The sequence below is a fragment of the Lepisma saccharinum genome, chromosome 14 (assembly GCF_977018435.1).
Source record: "Lepisma saccharinum chromosome 14, izLepSacc3.1, whole genome shotgun sequence".
Taxonomy (NCBI): Eukaryota; Metazoa; Arthropoda; class Insecta; order Zygentoma; family Lepismatidae; genus Lepisma; species Lepisma saccharinum.
The window spans coordinates 59,573,392-59,593,544 of NC_139242.1; the positions used below are offsets into that span (position 1 = coordinate 59,573,392).

At 40.3% G+C, this 20,153-nt stretch overlaps 2 protein-coding genes across 2 annotated transcripts; one reads left to right on the top strand and one right to left on the bottom strand.

The window, feature by feature from the left end:
- Positions 1-1,039: 1,039 nt before the first annotated feature.
- On the top strand, positions 1,040-19,349 carry LOC145998379 (acyl-coenzyme A thioesterase 13-like). The gene is made up of 3 exons (XM_083134786.1): positions 1,040-1,236; positions 2,176-2,357; positions 19,169-19,349. Exons 1-3 carry the CDS (start codon positions 1,066-1,068, stop codon positions 19,347-19,349), a joined length of 534 nt encoding a protein of 177 aa, XP_082990912.1. The 5' UTR covers positions 1,040-1,065.
- LOC145998933 (protein lethal(2)essential for life-like) lies at positions 11,960-17,863 on the bottom strand. The gene is made up of 3 exons (XM_083135730.1): positions 17,667-17,863; positions 13,306-13,737; positions 11,960-12,204 (listed from the first exon to the last, which is right to left on the bottom strand). The coding sequence occupies exons 2-3, from the start codon at positions 13,735-13,737 to the stop codon at positions 12,109-12,111; spliced, it is 528 nt and encodes a 175-aa protein (XP_082991856.1). The 5' UTR covers positions 17,667-17,863; the 3' UTR covers positions 11,960-12,108.
- Positions 19,350-20,153: the final 804 nt, after the last annotated feature.

The window sequence follows — 20,153 nt, forward strand, 5'->3', positions numbered from 1 at the left end:
TCCACGTTTTGACTGCTTACAGCGCCGTTTTTTACCCTGGTGGCGAGAATTGGAACTATTTTTTTTTTGGCATAATTCGCGAGCGCATTGCTTCATTAGCATATCTACGAAGTTTCAGACTGCTACTCTAATTACAGCCCGTGCTGTACCACTCTGAACACCGTCACTTTAATTATAACCACCTGGTACAATGACGGCTTCTCTTTTTCATGTTCGAAAAAAAACACAATTGTAGGAACTCATTGTTGAAAGGCTACATTTATGTAAACACTGGATGCAACGCCGCTATTGTTTGAATGAAACAATATTTACCTAGCGCTCCAAGGTGGAAGATCAAAAGAAATAACGGCGATATATTTTCTTTCAAATCTTGTTCGGAACATATGGTCCCCGTTAAAGACACATGCACTTCAACTTTCCTTGTATTCTACATCGGACATAATTTGAAATTCTTTTCTTGCGTGTGACTGCCACACCACAAAAGTAACATGAAAGCATGAAAGTTTCATGTTATCTAATTTTTGTGTGCAGCTTATCTTTCCTTAATTATTTTATCCATATGTCACTTATGTTTGGGGGGCTAATGGCTGGTTCTGGAGAGGTTAGCCCCCCCATAGCCCCTACCTAACTACGCCTATGACCATTGGCCTTGGGGGATGGGCACCCCAGCGGTCCTGAAGTCTTTATAAACATCTTCTTCTTCTTCTTCTGACCCTATCAACTGGTAGTCGATTTTAGTCTTCTTTCTGAGTTTTTTTCAATATGTATTTAGTTCGCTATTCACTTATATTTCACAAGAATGAAAAAAAAAACTCATCTATAGATATTTATTTATACTGTTTATAAACATCAAGTCCTTGGTAACAACAGTTTCGCGCGATGATCCAAGATATAATAAAGCGACATAAAAAACAAAAATAGAATAATAGCACAAGTAGAGTTCAATGGGTAAAACTAGTTTTTCGGCGACCAATCACAGCACACCTCAAGTTGCGATCCCACTATATTAAAAATAAATGTAAGTATTAGTAATGGATACTTGACACATGCAATTATTTTTAATTGATGTCAGTGTATTTTAAAATAAGTTGCCATATCCGCATGTGTGTATTTCGTGTTATAATATTTCTGATAGCTATATTGATAATGGCTAATGGTAAGAATGCTCTAAAAGTAATTCGAGGTTTGTGGAAGCAACGTCTCGAATATGATGGATTCGACAAAGCATTTGAAAAGGTCTGTATGCTCTATGCTTTATAATTGGGTCGGTAAAAAAGGTAAAGTGTTCCCCTGTGCATAGCACCACGCCATGAAGGCGTATAGGGGGAGTGGGGGTAACGCCGCACACTTTCTTGATCCGGTCGTGAGTGGGGGTGATGTGATCAGCATCACGCCCCTGACCGCCTTTACCCCCCGGGGTTTCCCCCAGGTACCCATGTTATTCGACGCTGGGTGGGCGCCGGGGCCGCTTCCATCGTTAGAAAAGTTCCCGGATTTGAACCGGCCGGGGATCGAACCCGGGACCTTGAGCATGGTAGTCAGACGCGTTACCGACTGGGTCGGTTAACATGTTATATTATGTACATGGATATATTGAAGGAAAAGTGTCTATTTACATATTGCTCTCACTTGTGGAGAACCTTGATATCTAGGTTTGAATCCTTGGTGTGGTGAATGTTCATTTCTCAACCTCGTGATCAACATAACAAGAAAAGCCGTGGCGGAGTGGTTAGCGCATCGTGCTACGACGCTAGGGGCCCCGGGTTCGAATCACGGCCTGGGCATGGATGTTTGTGAGTGTCCATTCATCAACTTCATCAATCATCCCCATCTTCGCAAGTTAGACAAAGGTGGCATAAACTAAATCAATCAATCAAGAAGAAAAGCAACGTAAACTAACCAAAAATTTGTTGACAGTTTTTCAGGGTGGTGGTGGAAACTTTAAGTTTTCCTCAGACTTTATGTTGTATTATTACCGTTTGCTCTAAATATGTATTTAAAGAAGCATAAAAAACTTGCATTGTTGTTTCAGAACCCCCCGCCTCAATTACCAGAAAAGCCAGGAATGTATTTCCTCGAATATGTATGTCTACTCGACCAAATCCCAAAGAAACATTTGAATTTCCACTTTGATCCTTATGTTTTCCAGAACTGAAAATTATTTTTCAATTGCAGATTGATATCATTTCTGTTGGTGCAGGGAAATGTGTAGCTGAAATCGTCGTGAGTAAAGAGCACACAAACTTCCGAGGCATGCTTCACGGAGGGGCAAGCTCAACTTTGATCGATATAGTATCTACCCTGGGTTTGAAGGCAGAAAAAGGAAGCTATGGTGTGACAGTCGACCTCTCGCTCATGTAAGTATACGCTCTATTTTGGAACATGTTTGTGAGCAAGTCAAAGGGAAGAAAACGGGTAATGAAATATCATCATAACTTCTGGTTTTTACTTTAGAATCAATATAGGTATATGTAGATGGTATTTGAAAGGGGGTGTGGGGAAAATATACAGGGTGTCGCAAAACTCTTTCAACAACGCTTGGGTGCTGGTAGATATCATAAAAACAAGTAACGTTTCCCTATAAAGTTTCTGAGCTATAAGCGCTTAAAATCTATCCTGTACGTATGCAACCCAACACAGCAAACGCTTGCTCTGACATAACTACCAGGGGCGCGTAGCAGGGTTGCCACAAGCGTTCCTCGTTAAGAGAGACGACTTGAAAACAACAACTTGGGAGTCTTGCCTGAGCAAAATTTAAAACATTAATGATACTTGCGATGTTGTAAGAAGCATTGACAGTATTTATAAACTGACCAAGACAAATAATGGGCAGACTGAAATTCAATATTACTCATTCTAAAATATTTCCATAATTGATTGATTGAATTGGTTTATTTTAAATCGCTTTTCTGCCGATTTTGGCTAATCGCGAGGATGAAGATGATATGATGAAATAACAAATGACACCAATATCTAGGCCAGGATTTAAACCCGAGATACCTGGCGCCGTGGCGAGCTGTGCTAACCACATCACCACGGAGTGTTTCGTTTATCAGGCAATGTCAACAATTGCAAGGGACACTCGTGAGATAGGGGAAATCCATGAACAAAAAAATGTAAACATGAAGTGTTTGCTGCCTCGTTTCCAACACGCAGACTGTAATGTTATTACAATTTACTTGAAAATTATTCCTATCTGTGCTAGCGTTATTGCTAATCGTGTTCGTCTCATAAGGAAATAATTTCAAGGCTCTTTTAATTTAATGATTGATTGATTCATTGATTGATTGATTTGCTTTATTTTACTTCGCTTTTTGTGCCACTTTTGGCTAATTTGCGAAGATGGGGATGAGTGATGATATGATGAAATTGATGAATGGACACTCACAAACATCCATGCCCAAGCCGGGATTCGAACCCAAGACCCCTGGCATCGTAGCGCATTAAAACTGGTGCTTATTGAAAACCAAAGCCAAGAAATGCATACTTATATCAAGCGCTGAACTGTAAAGAGCACCTGTATTGTACACAGGGAATCGAATGAAACGCCCCCCCTTACGGTTATGCAAACCGGAATTTTATATCATCTAGTTTCGCCTGGTAGAGTAGTTCCCGAGAGGAGCAGTGTTTCCAAACCTATAACCGTAGTGTTTCCAACCCCGTATTGGTTGGTTGGTTGTTGATTTGGTGTTTTAAGTCCACAATGCACAGTATGACTAATCGGGACTGGACCTACAGTTTAAAGGGGGATCCGAACCACTTTGTGCCTCCACCGGGACCCCTTGATTACAAGGCGACGACGCTACCACTGCGCCATCCAAGCCTGTATTGCTTCGTAGAAGACGAAACCTTCACGTAAACTTCTTCATTCGTGAGTTACATTTGATTTACAGACTCACATTACAGGACACTCATTTTCTGTATTGCATGTTTTCTGGAGCATTTATTTTTCCTTCTGTGGAGAAAATTCTGTTATTATTTTACATCTTATTTTTCGCAGCTTCTCTACCATTTATTGGCTAATCGCAACAATGAGGATGAATGATGACTCGATGAAATTGATAAAAGGACAGTCATAAAGAAACCATGGGGAGCTAGATTCATATTTTTATTATTACTAATATCTTTCTCTTTTTTTACTTTACTTTTGGCTAGTCGCAACGATGAGGATTAGTGTATGATAAAATTCATGAAGGAACACTCATAAACAATCATACCCAGGCCGGGACTCGAACCCGGGAATTTCGGCAGCGAGATCAAAAGCCGACGGCTTACCACGCTCGGGCACAGCGGCGGCCAATTATTATTAGTGATATTGTCTCAAGTAGTGTATTTTTCCACCATATTCTTTCACACAATCATGAAACGGATGAAAATTAAAATGTTAAAATACCTGCCTACGTTTTTTTTTTTAGCTTGCAATATAAAGCCCTACTGCACGAAGCCAAATTGTGGGAATACGAAACAGAACCAAGTTAACATATCTTGACCGTGGAAAGTGTTAATACAAAATCTAGAAAAGAGCCATTTAACAGTTGCCTGATTGCTTTTCCATTTGTTGTATGGGAAGAATTGTCTGAAATGTGTGTGTAGTGGCAGGCAAAAGAGAATACAAAGATCGAATAGAGAGGCAACACTGTCATTGTTCTGCACTGCACAGACCACGCGTCTCGTCGAGTGGGCGGGGCACTGTGGGTGCGAGCGAGCTGCTGTTGCTTCTGCAAAAAGAACACTCACAAACAACTGAAAGACGCTCCGCTTAAAATCTAGTCAATCGAGACAGGATTTGTTGAGGAAGTGAATTGAAATATAAACGCCAGAATTTGGTCTAAGCCTATAATGGTTACTAGCAATAAGAGCTGATCAATTTTTACATGTGGAATTCCGTAATGAACGAGGCAACAGGCCGCACTCCATACCTTTAGTCTGGTAACACTAATAAATCATCTCATTATATGCGTTCGGTTATGCTGATAGTCATGTTTAATATATTACCTTCAAACATAAACAATATCATGGACTCACTCAGAGGCTGAATTCAATTTTACGCTTTACTTTTCTGAAGATATTGTAGCAATATAATCATTCCGCTCTATTTTCGTATTTTCAATTGAACTCGCACTATTTTTTCCAGAAGTTGAGCCCCCCCTTCCTTCTCCCACCTTAAAAATTCTTGGATGAGAGGCTACAAACTATACTAAAACTGAATTACAGACAATACTTTACGACTCAAAGTGACGTGACCTAGAACGTAGTGAAAAATCACTGGTGCAAAATTCAACGTAATGATGATAAAATGAAGGTAGGAAAATGGATGTGCTAGAAAGTTTTACATACATACACACAGTTAGCTCCGTGTAGAAGATATTTCTTCACATTTTTTTTTTCACCTTGGCTTCCTTGAATTCACGAAACTGTAAAGCCATGAACGCGTTAACCCCCTATAATCACGGAGTCCCAGGTTCGATTCCTGGTGGAGACACAACTGCCTAGTGGTTCGGATCCAACTTTCAACTGTAGGTCCCACTTCGGGTAGCCTCTTTGAGCATGAAATGGAATTAAAACAAAATTGGAACACGGTAACCCATCACAACACACGCGCAGAGAGCGTTGAACTTAATGACTGACAACTACATCGAACTTTCAGCGAAGCTGGAATAAGGTCTATTTGCCATGCCAAATAGTGTGCATTTTCAGTCTCGTGGTGCCTTCTATACGAAGTGCAAGCAAGTTATCTAAAAAAATTCAAATGTGAGGGTAAGTCGAGCTATGTTTCAATCAATAAGACTCTTCACTTCAAACATATTTTGCTCTATAGCTGTCGATTTCGAATGGGCATCTAAGACTGGTTGCTTAGCGGACCGGATTTGGAAAAAATCACGGACTGTCATAGTTCCAATCACACTACAGACATAGCAAAAATTGTTCGCCTGAAGATGAGAGAAGAGGTGATCTCTTGATATGTCTCCAAATATATAGATAGAATACATAGTCAATCAAAAAGAAAAACAATGGATAATGTCCAATTAAGTCGAAACGCTGTTAGAACCTGTGTTCATTCACAGAGCAGAAGAGTTATTTCGACAAAATCCTATTTCCCTGCTGGCTGCTTCGGGGAGAAGGGCTTTGTAAAGTTGCCGCTTCTTGCCCAACCGGTAGACCTAATTCGTTGTTTGGCCACGAGTTCCTTCGTAGGCAAACGCGGCAACAGAGGATCACTGCCATAAAGGTGGTTCCCGCGCCGGCTGAAAGAGCGACGGGAAATTAAAGAACCATTGTGCAGGTGTGTGAAAAAGTAACCATGAGCACCAAGGTATCAATAAGAAAGAATTGGAAACATAAGTTGCATATTGAGATGTGTGTAATTAGTTTTGTTCTGGGATGTAGCAAAGAACATCGGTTAAACCGTGCGGGGTTTCAATACTGTGTCCACCCTCGTTGGATTCAAGCACTGCATCTAGTCGACGAGGCAAGGATTCCACGAGCAGATGTTTGGTCTTCTCCTTAAACTCTCCCAAACATCAAACACGTGAGCCAGTAGAGCTTTCATTGTTCTCAGCTGTCTAGGTTCCCACTCTCACCATCAACGCCCAAATGTTTTCGATTGGGAGACTTCGATGGCCAATCTACTCTTGAAATTCCTGGGTGCTGATTAAACCAGGTGGTGTTCGCTTTCGATGTATGGACGCTGCTGTTGTCTTGATCGAAAGTCACGTGCGAAATCTCATCTTCAAGGTGTCTCTCTCGCACGCTGGGAAGCATGTGGTTTTCCAGCACTGTGACGTATTCCTGCGAATTCATTCTCGAGGACACTTCAAACAATCCACCTACTCCAGACGAACTGATCCATCCCCACACCGCCACGTATATCCTGCCACTCCTAGCATGGGTAGAAATGTTCTCGGGGCCGTAGCGAGTGTTGTCGTGCCTCCAAACATAAACCTGACCATTTTCGTCAGACGAAAATACTTTCTCGTCGCTCAAAATTACGTTATGCCAAAATTCTTGAGGAGCTGGTAAATATTGTAAAGCAAAACTGATCCGTGCTTCGTGATGGAAATGCATCATTGCTTCTTTCTTTGCCGCTCGACGGTGCCGAACTGTTGCAGCATGGCACTCCAGTTTAAACTCTTGGCGAATCTTCGTTGTAGCCATGAAGGGATTGCCTTCGCTCATCTCAATGATGCCTGCATCTTCTTCCCTGGTTGTCTTCCTCGGCCGGCCTTTGTTGGGTCTTGACTTCATTCCTTGGTCCCCTTCTTCCTCGTAACACCGAATCCAACGCCTGACGCATGAATCGTCCACACCAAGGGTCGTATCAGTAGTGCAGATCCGCCGCACAAGAACATACGGACTATCTTCTCTCTTGGAAATTCCGAAGTGTAAGACATGATGAAATTATATCGTAAAGGAACATTCGGACCGAAGGGACACGCTGCACGTGGCAGATGCTTCTTGAAAACACCTTATCATTGGTGCATGTAGAGTTTCACGCCCATTCCGGTGCAGAAAGTTTCATTTTATTGGTTCCGTTGCAAGTGGCATGCTCAAGGCATAGATACGAGTAAAACTGCTGCAGGATCTCGAACGAAGAACCCACCGGGGCTCGAATTAAAGTCAAAGCGTGGTGGCAAAAGGCAACCGTGAAGTTACTGCATCTGAGATTTACGTCAAGCAGGGCCTGCGTGGTGTGTGCAAAGAAACTCACGCTTGCTTTAGGAAATAAGGATACTATTGAATCAATGCAATATAAAAGAGTATATACCGTAAAATATACATTATTATTGACTCATGCATTCCCTGAAAAAAATGCATTGTTATCTCGCACATTTCTGCCCGCAATGAATATAAATGTATAACCTATTAAATTAAGCAGGTGCATGCAGATTTAAAAATATTGATAAGATGATGCAATTGAATTGAATTGAATTGTTGTTTTTTAGGTCCACTTTGTGCACAGAAAGGCTAATTGGGGCTGGACCTACAGTTTATAGTGGGTTCCGAACCACTATGTTCCTCCACCGGGTATCGAACCCGGGACCCCTTGATTAAAGATGACGACTCTACGATTGCGCCATAGGGGAGGCCCTAGTCCTCTTACGGAGATAATTCGTAATAGAAATGCCCTATCAAAACAATTGGGGAATATTATTTTCAATGTGGATATTTTTCGGAAAATATGTTTCTAACAACAGTTTACCTAAATAGTGGGGACGTGGGGTGAGAGAGAGGGACGAAGTTGGAAGAGAGAGAGAGAGAGAGAGAGAGAGGAAAAGCACACAATTTTCTGTTCAGTGCGAACCTTTGGGATTGCTTTTTCATAGCGCACCAAAAACACAATACGTATAACCCAAATACAACCCAAACCTTCAATGGCAAAATTGTGAGTCAATCACTCAACTGGAATAAAAAGTACGGATTTAAATGTAGGAGGCCAGAAGATAGTTATTGCGCTACCATGTGACAAAAAAATCCTCTTTGTCCGCGAGAATTGTCATGCCTGAGTGACATGTAGTTTACGTTAGTTGTGAGAGTTGCTTCAATTCCATTGCCTGCCAAGAATAATGATGGCGCTGAAAGCATAAAATACAGAAATGTGCATGTTTGGCGAGCTATGAGAAAAGCATATCCTTGTGTTTTCTTTTCAAAATTTACTAATTTTATGTCAACTTTTACATATAGCCAGCCAATGGCGACAGAGGATGAATGATGCTTCAGGGAAATTGATGAAGATTGAAGAAACAACAAAAAATAAAAACTCATTATCAGAGGCTAGGACCAAGAACCCTGGCTACGCAGCATGTTATGATATTTAAGTATATCACGGATTGCTGCTAAATCCTTTCCTAGATATTTGTAATGAATGAACCCCCGCCCCCGCTACGAGAAAAAGAAAGACTATAGGATGTGAAACATTCACAATGTAATTGCATTGCTTTACATCGCTCTTGGCTGTATTCCAAATGTAGTAAGAGATCAACGATAAGTTGAATTTTTTTTTGTGCCAAGGTATAAGTGTATTTGAGCGCAAGGGCTACCTATTTCATCATTTATAAAGAGTTAACTTCGTCGTTACACTAGCACCAGGCACAAATGCATCAATTTCTATTTCGGTTATTTTACATCACTCTTCTGCCTCTTGAGTTAATCGCGATAATACGGATGAATTATCAATTTATAAAATTGTGACGGGACAAACTCAGTGATACATTCATGCCTGACCAGAGTTCGAATCTGGAACATATGACCTCGCTTCCCTAGAAAGGCTGGCAGAAATGTATCGGAAAAGTGTAGGAGCACCAAGAACCGGTTTCACCCAGCACAGACGATGAAATCATTTACAGCGACTCGCTGTGGCAGTGTTGCTCGTCACCCCCTCCCCCTCACTCGCAGATAGCCTAGCCTTCTCAGCAGCCCACCTGCTGATGGAAGAGTGGAACCACAAGCAAAACAACCTGTGCAGACCCTGGACTCCTGTGCACCGTACTCCCTCGAGGAGGGGCGGGGGAGAGTGGACCATGCTTCCTTATGGCCCGAGCTGAAGGGAAGAAGGGACATCTGCGCGGGTACTTTTCGTCCCAAGGATTTTTTTCGTTGTGGTCGATCTATACTTTTCGTTTCAGGCATACTCCGACTGGAAGGTTTCTGGCACTCCTCCGCCCCCCCTCTTCCCACCATGGTTAATAAATGAGGCCCTTGCACTTTCAAAACCCTTATCGCAAGAAAAATCTGGCATCAATTTTACACCACCATACAATAAGATTTACACGGGAAACATTTCCTAACATATTTTCTTGATTCGGACTAAGGGCAAATTAAAAATAGTCAAAGAATTAAATTACTGAAAATATGGAAAAGCGCGATACCGAAATCTGTCATGAGTGCGAAGGGAAAATCGAGAAAAGGAAAAAAAAAATAAGTATAAAAGTATTCGAATAACCAGATTAAGAGAGAAAGTTATCACGGCTCGAACAATGCAAATGAAAAAAAACGGGAATACGAATTAAAATATACGACAATCGGAAGTAGGCTGAAGGAAGCAAATTTTAATAAACGTGGAAAGAAAACATCGCTGGTTCGATTCGCGACGGAATATGTTGTTCGAATCCCACTCTACACTGTATGTCCAGATGCATTTACACTTAAAACAAACTTCGTGGAACTTTTTCCACATCAGATGTCGCCAAAAATTTAAAAACAAGAAGAATAACTCTGAAGGAAAAATGCCGAAAGCGTTATTGCAAAATGAAAAAAAAAAATCTTCACATATTCGTTCGGAAGTGGTAAAAGAATAATAAAAAACTCAAGCATAAATGTTAATAACACTTGTTATTATTATCAGAGACATTCTCAAAATAAACTTCTTGTCCGTTAAAATCAAATCAAGAGGAAAGCAAGATCTCCATCCGGTCGCGTGAATCTGTGGCTAGATTCAAGAGTTGGAAACACTACGCTTCTCGCGAGCTGCTATTCCTGGCGAAACTAGATGATATAAAATTCCGGGTTGCATAACCGTAAGGGGGGCGTTTCATTCGATTTCGAGTGTACTGTACTCTCTCTCTCTCTTTCTCTCTCTCCTAGACACAGAGAGAGAGAGAGAGAGAGAGAGAGAGAGAGAGAAGAGGGAGAGAGAGAAAGAGAGAGAGAGAGAGAGTGTTGTAATCTTTCCTTCTTTCTCTTTCATTTTCTCCTTCTAGGAAAGGAAGAAGGAACGAAAGAAGAGAGAGAGAGAGAGAGAGAGAGAGAGAGGGAGAGATTTCTCTCTCTCTCTCTCTCTCTCTCCTGGCAACATTTTCGGAAGGCACCAAAATGTCAACTTTTAGTTCACCCTGGAAACAACGTTTTGTAGCAAATGAGCGAGATTTTGACATCTAGATAAACTTCCGGGTTAATTCTTGTAAATTTCTATTCTTTTCATTGTATGTCATTTTTCTGCATTTTCAGGCAAATAGTAAATACGAGAACGAAAGATCCAGTGACACCTTCTCCAGGTCGGAACTCGTGTCCGGAACATTCGGTAGTGAGATCATGTGTTGATCACTAAACGTACTCAGTTACCGAAGTGGCTCAAGAATATTCATCTGCCGGAGATTTTTGTTTCTTTTCAGTATAGAGGTTTGCCTGCTTTTTATAACGAACTCGATTCGCAATAACGCTACTTCACAAATTTCTAATAAATAAATTTTAATAACATTACAGTCTGCGTGTTCGAAACGAGGCAGCAAACACATCATGTTTACATTTGTTCGTTCATGGATTTCCCCTATCTCACGAGTGTCCCTTGCAATTGTTGATATTGCATGATAAACGAAACACTCCGTGGTGATGTGGTTAGCACAGCTCGCCACGGCGCCAGATATCTTGGGTTTAAATCCTGGCCTAGATATTGGTGTCATTTGTTATTTCATCATATCATCTTCATCCTCGCGATTAGCCAAAATCGGCAGAAAAGCGATTTAAAATAAACCAATTCAATCAATCAATTATGGAAATATTTTAGAATAAGTAATATTGAATTTCATTCTGCCCATTATTTGTCTTGGTCAGTTTATAAATACTGTCAATGCTTCTTACAACATCGCAAGTATCATTAATGTTTTGAATTTTGCTCAGGCAAGACTCCCAAGTTGATGTTTTCAACTCGTCTCGCTTAACGAGGAACGCTAGTGGCAACCCTGCTACGCGCCCCTGGTAGTTGTCAGAGCAAGCGTTTGCTGTGTTGGGTTGTATACGTACAGGATAGATTTTAAGCGCTTTCGAGGTAAACTTTATACGGAAAAGTTACTTGTTTGTACGATATCTACCAGCACCCAAGCGTTGTTGAAAGAGTTTTGCGACACCCTGTATATATTTTTAATGCTATTTTATATATTTAAAAAAACACACACATTAAAATGTGTCTACGAAAAGGTATGGTTCAGTTGAGTTTTCATTCAAAGAATAGTAATTTTGTGTCTCCTTTTATTGTGCTTAAAGTTACAAAGTAGTAAAAGTAAATAAGTTTAAAGTCTTAATACTAGCATCAGTCTTGAAATTAACAAAGATGAACACAATATATAATGTGTACAGTTACAGTTTCTTTAGTAACTATGAGGTTAAACAAAACTTCTATTTCTTTTCAAGTTCAGGAGTTGTTTTCATAGCTGGTTCTCTAGTTTGAGTAATGTTCACAACTCTTTCACTAGTCTCAGGTGGAGGCAATGCCTAGAAGGAAAATAGAAGAGTGACAGTGAGTGATAATATATCAAATTGGACGTACTTATATAATATAAAACTATATTAGTAGAGATCAATTATAGAATAAGCATTTTCCAATTACAAATTAATCATCAACGCGACTAGAATTTCAAAGAAAATTGAAGACTAAAATTGGTAAACGCTGTAAGTGCCACAATAATTCAAACACCGTTTTCCACGTTAAACTGTGAAATGTGCCATGCTTTGTAATGTAGTAAACGTGAAATGTTGCTGGTAGCCCTTAGTTCAAAGAGCGTGTAAAGAGGTCACTAGTGCGCACGTTCTTACGGGCTGATATGCGGAACGATGCGATTTCCCAACACTTTCGCTATTGGCACTTACAACGTTTACCACTCATTTGCCATAAACTATTTTCAGACAAGGAAAAATCATCAGGATCTGTATATTCGTGAGTTGAAAATATAAATCGCTTAGCCTAGTCATTGCTGGAGATAAGATTTGATGGACTGAAAAGTCTATATTCAATTTTAGCTTAAAGGAATGTTTATTTTCTGTTTGTCACGAAGGGGAAAAAATGGGATTTGTTATTTGAAATTTACAAGTGTAAATTATTCTGTTCCGTCTCCCGTAATGAAACTGCCAGCACACAAATTTATTTTTAAAAAATCGCAACGTCTATGATGTATTCGTATCTGTCCCATGGGTCTTGCAAACAGTAAGATAATGCAATAACAAAACTGTATTGTTTTTAGTTATAATTTACATAGTTATTGTTACGACTCGAACCTGCGCGCGTCCCGTAGCCAGAGCCCAAAGCATGAAGCTTTAGACGTAATAATAACGAGGCAATAATAAATTGGCAATACAATTGTAACTTATTATTATTGTAAGCAGTGCCGGCAATTGGGTGCCAAAACTCGGGGGGTGGGGGGGGGGTGGACAAGTCTTATCAGAGGCGGGGCAAAAGGGGGGGACACTTCCCACCACGCCCTTAATCGCCGCCACTGATTGTAAGATTATATTATTATTTATATGTATCCTTTAATTTTATATCAAAGACCTGACACCCTCTAGAAACATTTCTGGTGACGCATATACAAAACTTACTTTTTTCGGTGCGGAGACGGTAAGCACGCCATCTGACGAAAGGTTCGAAACTACAGATTCTGGATCAACACCCTCGGGCAGAGCGTAGCGCCGGATAAAGTGCCGTGAAATGAATCCGTGCTCGTCTTCCTTCTCTTCATGTTTGGCCTCGATGACAACGCTGTTATCGACGGTCTTCACCGAAAGCTCGTTCGGAGCAAACTGCTGAACGTCGAGAATCACCTGGAACTTCTCCTGGTCGTTGCAAACCCTCGACATTCCGCTGTCTCGCTGGTTGAGGTGCCTCCAAGGGCGGAGATACCCTGATCTCAACAAGGACGGGTGATACAAATCGTCCATGAGTAGACCCATGCCGAAGTGCTGGTCGAATAGACTCGCAGGGCGGGAAACGTTGGCCAAAATGTCATTCAGCATGCAAGGGAGCAGAGCCATCTGAAAATAGAATTGCATATTTATTTATGTGATAGAAAGCTTAGTAGTACCGTGCGTCCATTTCGATCTCCAGCCGAGAGATCGGGAGAAGCGTGGCGGGCGGCACTGACGGAGATGCCGACATTTGCGGCCTGAAATGCCCGCTTATTTTTATGGACATATGCAGACATTTATATAAATATTGCAAAACGAGCACTAACCTGTGTTATAAGAGTATGGTTTTAATTTTAGTAGCTTAGTGACTGTATGTGCCGATGATTTTGACACGCCCACCTCTTGTGAAACACGGCGTAGAGGTTTGTTTGGAGAACGTTCTAACGCTGCACCAATATCATCGAGTTTTGCTTCGGTTAGAATCCGTCGTTTTTGCTTAGGTGTTTTAAAATTTAACGATACAGTATCTCGTAATTTAAGGACAAGATGTCTAACCGTATCTCTGTGTGGAGTTGAAACGCATGGGAATTTCTGTACAAATTACCTACACACGTCTCGACACGAGTTTGTTTTCACGTAGGTACGTGTCATACATAAAAAAATCTTTGTTCTAACGTGAATCTTGCGGCTGGCATTCCAATCGTCTCACTGACACGTCACACATACATACTACAATAACACAAACAAGTAACTGCAAGTAACCAAGAATAACACTCTTGCGTACAGTACGAAATTAACACGCTCTTGGTTTACATTGCTCGCCACTATATTTACAACTCTGTCTTCATCTAGTCGCGAAGGAACAAAAAACTCGAGCTCGGAGATTTCGGATTGCAAGGAAGCTCACGAACACTATTGACTTTTAACGGTTTCTTCTACAGCGTAATCTTGATACAGTGTTGCACATTCAAAACCTCCAAACGATCCCCATCGGCACAAAACTCTTTCAAGGATATAAACTTAAGCAGGACGTTACTGGTCAAAACTATGATTAAAATGTTTTATTATCTGTGGCTCTTAACATCGTTTCTAAAGCGTATTTTTTTGTGGATATAAGAGCAGAACTTGGATGAATTACAGAAGAACTTTTGCGTGTTATAACACAGGTTAGTGATCGTTTTGCAATATTTATATAAATGTCTGCATATGTCTATAAAAATAAGCGGGCATTACAGGCCGCAAATGTCGGCATCTCCGTCAGCGCCGCCCGCCACGCTTCTCCCGATCTCTCGGCTGCAGATCGAAATGAACGCACGGTATAAGCAAGTTGCAACTATAGCTCTCAAAATCCAGTTTTTCACGACATCAAAGCCAGTGTTGTAAACTAAACCACTACTTCTTAAAGCAGCCCCCCTTGCAAGACCCTGGACGCAGTCCTTCCCCAAATGCCTTCATCATAATTTCCCCAAAATTATTTGATAAATATACAGTAACTGATTTTAATTTAATGCAATAGCCTGTCAAGTGGTCGGCAGTTTTATCTTAAAATGTTGTAAATTTTCGACACGCAAAAAGCTAGCACATTGATTGGTTATATAAGTTGAAATGTCAGAAAATGTTTAAAAGCCCACAACACAATGATGAGATATAAAAATCTAACTGAGCACACCATTGGCGTACGCAGGATTTCTTTTCCAGAGGGGACTGGAATTGTAAAGTTAGATATTATATAGCTGCGTTATTTTTTTACCTTTGTTTTAAAAGTTATTCAAAGACAAAAAATGGTAATCAGGGCAGGGGTCGTTTTAAGGGGAGTTTGCATTTATCGTTTTACCTTTTTCCGACTTCTTTACTCCTCTCATTTGTAAAATTTTATTCTCTAAAAATTTCAGGAACTGCAGCACCATCAGCTCCCTCTCCCCAAACCCTATCTACGTCAGTGGAACATAACAAATATTCGTATTGCAGTTGTCTTAACCAAAACTAGTTTGTTCGTGTGACCGATTCAATTATTGTTTCATACAGAGCCGTATACAGTGAAAATAGAATTTGTTGCTCACTGCAACAAATTCTCCTCTAAATATTTCATAAGTCAAAATTTTCTGGATTGTATCTCAAGTGCAAAATTCACTTCCTGCGACAAGTTACATTATTTATTTATCTGTTGTATCGGGTCATTTACAATGCGTTACTTTGTTTTATCAAGACAATACAGTAGTATTTCTAATAACATGATTAAAATGATGCTTCTGGAGGAAGAAATCGCACGGGCCAAGTCCCGTGAATAGGCTGGATGGGGAATAAATTCGAAGCAAACTTGTTGCAATTTTGCCATTGCGACGCTCGATTTGTGGAACGGCACGTTTTCCTGTTGAAGAAGCACTTTTTGGGCCGTTGGGAAAGTGATCTATTCAACTAATGAACTACGGCATCATCTGAAAATTTACTACAAAAAAAACGAACACTATGAATTGTATTTTTAAAACTGATGTTATTAATCAACATCAAGAATTTTGTTCGTCTTGTAATTCAGCAGCCGACCTTCGTGGCGGAGTGGTTAGTACACCGCGCTACGCCGCCAGGAATCCCGAGCTGTGCATGGGTGTTCTTTGTGAGGTGTCCCTTCATCATTGTCAGCCAAAAGTGGCAGAAAAGCGACGCTAAATAACAAAAATTAAATCAAATCGTAATGCTATAATCCTTCCCAATCATCTTATTAAGACGTAAAACACGGACTTTGCAAACTTACAAGAATATTAATTTAATTTGGCGCACAAAAACTAAAACGAAAACATCACTTAGCAATGGGGTAGAAAAGTGGCACAATATCAAGTTAATGATAAGACAATCAAAAACTCTTTTAATTACTTTTCGTAACAATATTATCACAAAATGTGAACCATGAAAAATTGTCTACCGTTATCTGTAAAAAATAATACAGGTTTTCAGTAGAGGTCACTTCCTGTTCCGGTGTTCCCCCATCCATCGATCCGCCCTTGTACACTGCGTGTAGCATTGTGAAAATGTTTAGGGTATGTATTTATTTCGATTGGATTGGATTGATTTGGTGCTTTAAGTCCACTTTATGCACAGTAAGGCTAATCGGGACTGGAAGTGGACCTACCCTACAGTAGAAAGTGGGATCCGAACCACTATGTGCCTCCACCAGGAATCGAACCCCTTCCAACACCCCTTGATTACAAGGCAACGACGCTACCACTGCGCCATCGTGGAGGCATGTATTTATTTCGAAACTGGCAATAATACTAATACTAGTCAATATTATCACAAGAGACAGCAAAATAAATATGACGTTGGAATAAAATAATTTTCTTAAGTAGCTATTAGAAACAACGAAATTTACTTAGTGAAGTGCAATTCTGTTCGCATGTGCTTTGCAGAACACGTCCCAACACAACATGTAGTACACAAACTTCAGGTTCCAGGAGGAGGTTAAGAAAAATACAATTCACATGTAAATTTTAATAAACCTGAAAATTGAGGGGAGTGCCTCCGTGTCCCGCCCTAGATTACTCCTACGTTAATCTAACCATGGTCTACATGTCATCAGGTTGACCAATGATGTTCAGATAAAATAGATGATGGGACAACATAAACGATGGCATAGCCGCTGCACCTTACTTAGGATTCGAATCTAGAACCCCTGGTTTCGTAGTACGTTGTGCTAACCACTCTACCATAGAGACCGGCATTCGTTTCTGTGTACTGCAAGTCATACAAATAATCATCATGTTTTATTTGATATTGAGTTTTATGTTCACTTTATGCATAGATAGGCTAATTGGGACTGGATCTACAGTTTAAAGTGGGATTCGAACCACTATGTGCCTCCACCGGGTATCGAACCCGGGATCTCTTGATTACAAGGCGACGATGTTACCACTGCGCCATCGGGATGGCCACTAATCATCATGTCTAACTTAAAGCAAAGATAACATGGACAAACAAACGTGCATCATAATTAAATTTGTCTCCATTTATCCGAACTCATCACGATCTTGTCACCAATAGACGGATGAAAATGTTGCACTTACCTTTTACAATAGTATAGTAGGAGAATTGTACGAACTACAAAGAATCTTCTTCAAGAGCTCTCACGGCAATCTAACCTGCGATCTGATGTCACTAGAACTGATAGAGACCATGTGGTGGTCTTCCGTTTATATAGAGAAAAGATGTCGCTCGCTTTCATTCCGTAATTTACCGGACGATTCTCCAATGTTCTATCCGGTTCTACTGCCCGCAAGCGCATTACGTGCGTCATCTCAGCCTCCAACTCCGATCTCGAATGCTCGAGAAGCTTCGACAACCATCGGTGCTGTTCGGCGTCGCAATCAGCTGTAATCATGGTTGCAATCTCGGAATTTTACTCTCCAATTTTGGAGACCTTAGCATTTCGAAATGAGCGCCAATTGCTGCAGTATATCAACCAACACCAATAGATTTCCGACAAATGTTTGCAATTTCTGATGATAGAAAGAACTAAATATTTTATTAGAGAAGATTTATTTTTTCCAGAGTAAGGAATATTTACACCAATTATAATGTCGTAAGATGGCGCTCTACACCTGTCAAGCTCAGAACTCTTAATTTGCCGTATTGCATTGAAATTATTCTGTGCAATTAACTTTATTTTGCTAGAAAGAGAGAGATTGATTGATTGATTTGGTGTTTTTAAGTCCACTTTATGAACAGTAAGGCTAATCGGGACTGGATCTACAGTTTAAAGTGGAATCCGAACCACTATGTGCCTCCACCGGGTATCGAACCCGGGACGCTACCACTGCGCCATCGGGAGGCTAAAAGAGAGAGAGAGAGAGACAGAGACAGAGACAAAGATAGAGATATGAGGAATTTGTAAAGGAATGAAGGGGAAATTCCACCTCTGGACACTTCATTTTCAGGATATTACGGTTTTGAATTGGTGTAAGGAATGTATCATTATTTTCATGTTTAGCCAATGGCGTTTAAAATTTTCTCCATATTTTGTAAATTAGTTTCACATTTGGAAGACCCTTAATACTTCACTGTACGCAGGCAAGTAACGAGGAGAATGGCTCGGGTGGCTGAAGACCCCCCTCCCGAAATACTACATATGTATCTGAGTTACGTAGTGTATAGAGGTAATTTATTTTACTTCCTTAGCACGATTAATCATCTTGCATAATAAGTTGTAATATACTGAGAAATTCATCTTCAGGGCTTCTATCCCCCACTTTTTTGTCTTTAGATGGCGGCTGCCAATGGCGGCGATTTGGGGGGGGGAAGGGGGGGCTGCTGATAAGGGGTGAGCCTTACCCCCGAAATAAAATTCTGGCTACGGGCCTGACTGCCCGATAGCAAGGCGTGTTGGGAACGTTGAATGGCCGAAATAGAACAATAGCCCTCCCAAGTAATTAATTTTCTATCATAAAGTGCATTATATTAAGAAAAACTGTTCTCAGATTTGTACAAGTGTGGACATTTTGGGGCAGAGAGAACCCACACACGTGAACCACAGTGCGACTTAGTTGCTCTAATTATGCTCATCTTTCAGGTATTTAAAATCTGCTCACATAGGAGATGAAATTATAATCGACGCAACAACAATAAAAGCAGGACAAACTTTGGCGTTCCTCTTAGTGGACATACGGAACAAGAAAACTGGAGAGTTGCTGGTGCAGGGAAAGCACACCAAGCTGATAAGAAAAGGATCGGGTGAAAATATCAGCAGCTAAAATGTGCAGCTAAATGGTGTAACCATTGAGTGAACACCAGTTTGTAAATTTAGCGAAATTTTGCAATAAATAAAAATAAATTTTGATTGGAGAGATATTTTTTAAAAATATATATATATAAAAAGGTAAAAAAAAGGTAAAGTGCTCCCCTGTGCATAGCACTACGCCATGAAGGCGTATAGGGGGTGTGGGGGTAACGCCCCACACTTTCTTGATATATATATATACATTCACTTATACATACAGGGCGCCTAATACATCACGGACACAAGGCGGTCCTCTTTCACACTGTAATATTACAACTGTTGTACTATGTTAATCAATTGGAACTTTCTTGTGCCTATTTATAAATACAATACTTAATCTTCCTTACAATACTGTTAGTGTAGCACGGAGGTATATCCAGAATTTTCCATTTAGTGGCGGTGTTAAGTTCGAATTTAGGGATGTTAGGGCTACTTTAAGAGTTAAAATGACTAGAATTTTGGCCTTTGTTAAGAATTTAAAGGGTCCCCTGAGGAAATTTGTATATGAATGAATAAATAAATCATTGGTGTAGCGTATGCTCTTCTGATAAAGAAAAATAATATAAATAGCAAGTGTGAAATCTTGCAAATGGTTTAAATCACTGTGTACATAGGCTAATATGGACTGGTTTTATGGTTTGACATAGGTTTCTGACCGTCCAAGAATGCTTTATTATAATGTAAGTCAATGGAGTATCAAGGTCCAAAACTGTATGGTTGGAATCATTCTTGTGTTAAGAGGCTTTTATAATTCTTAATACGCTTATGAAAACAATCA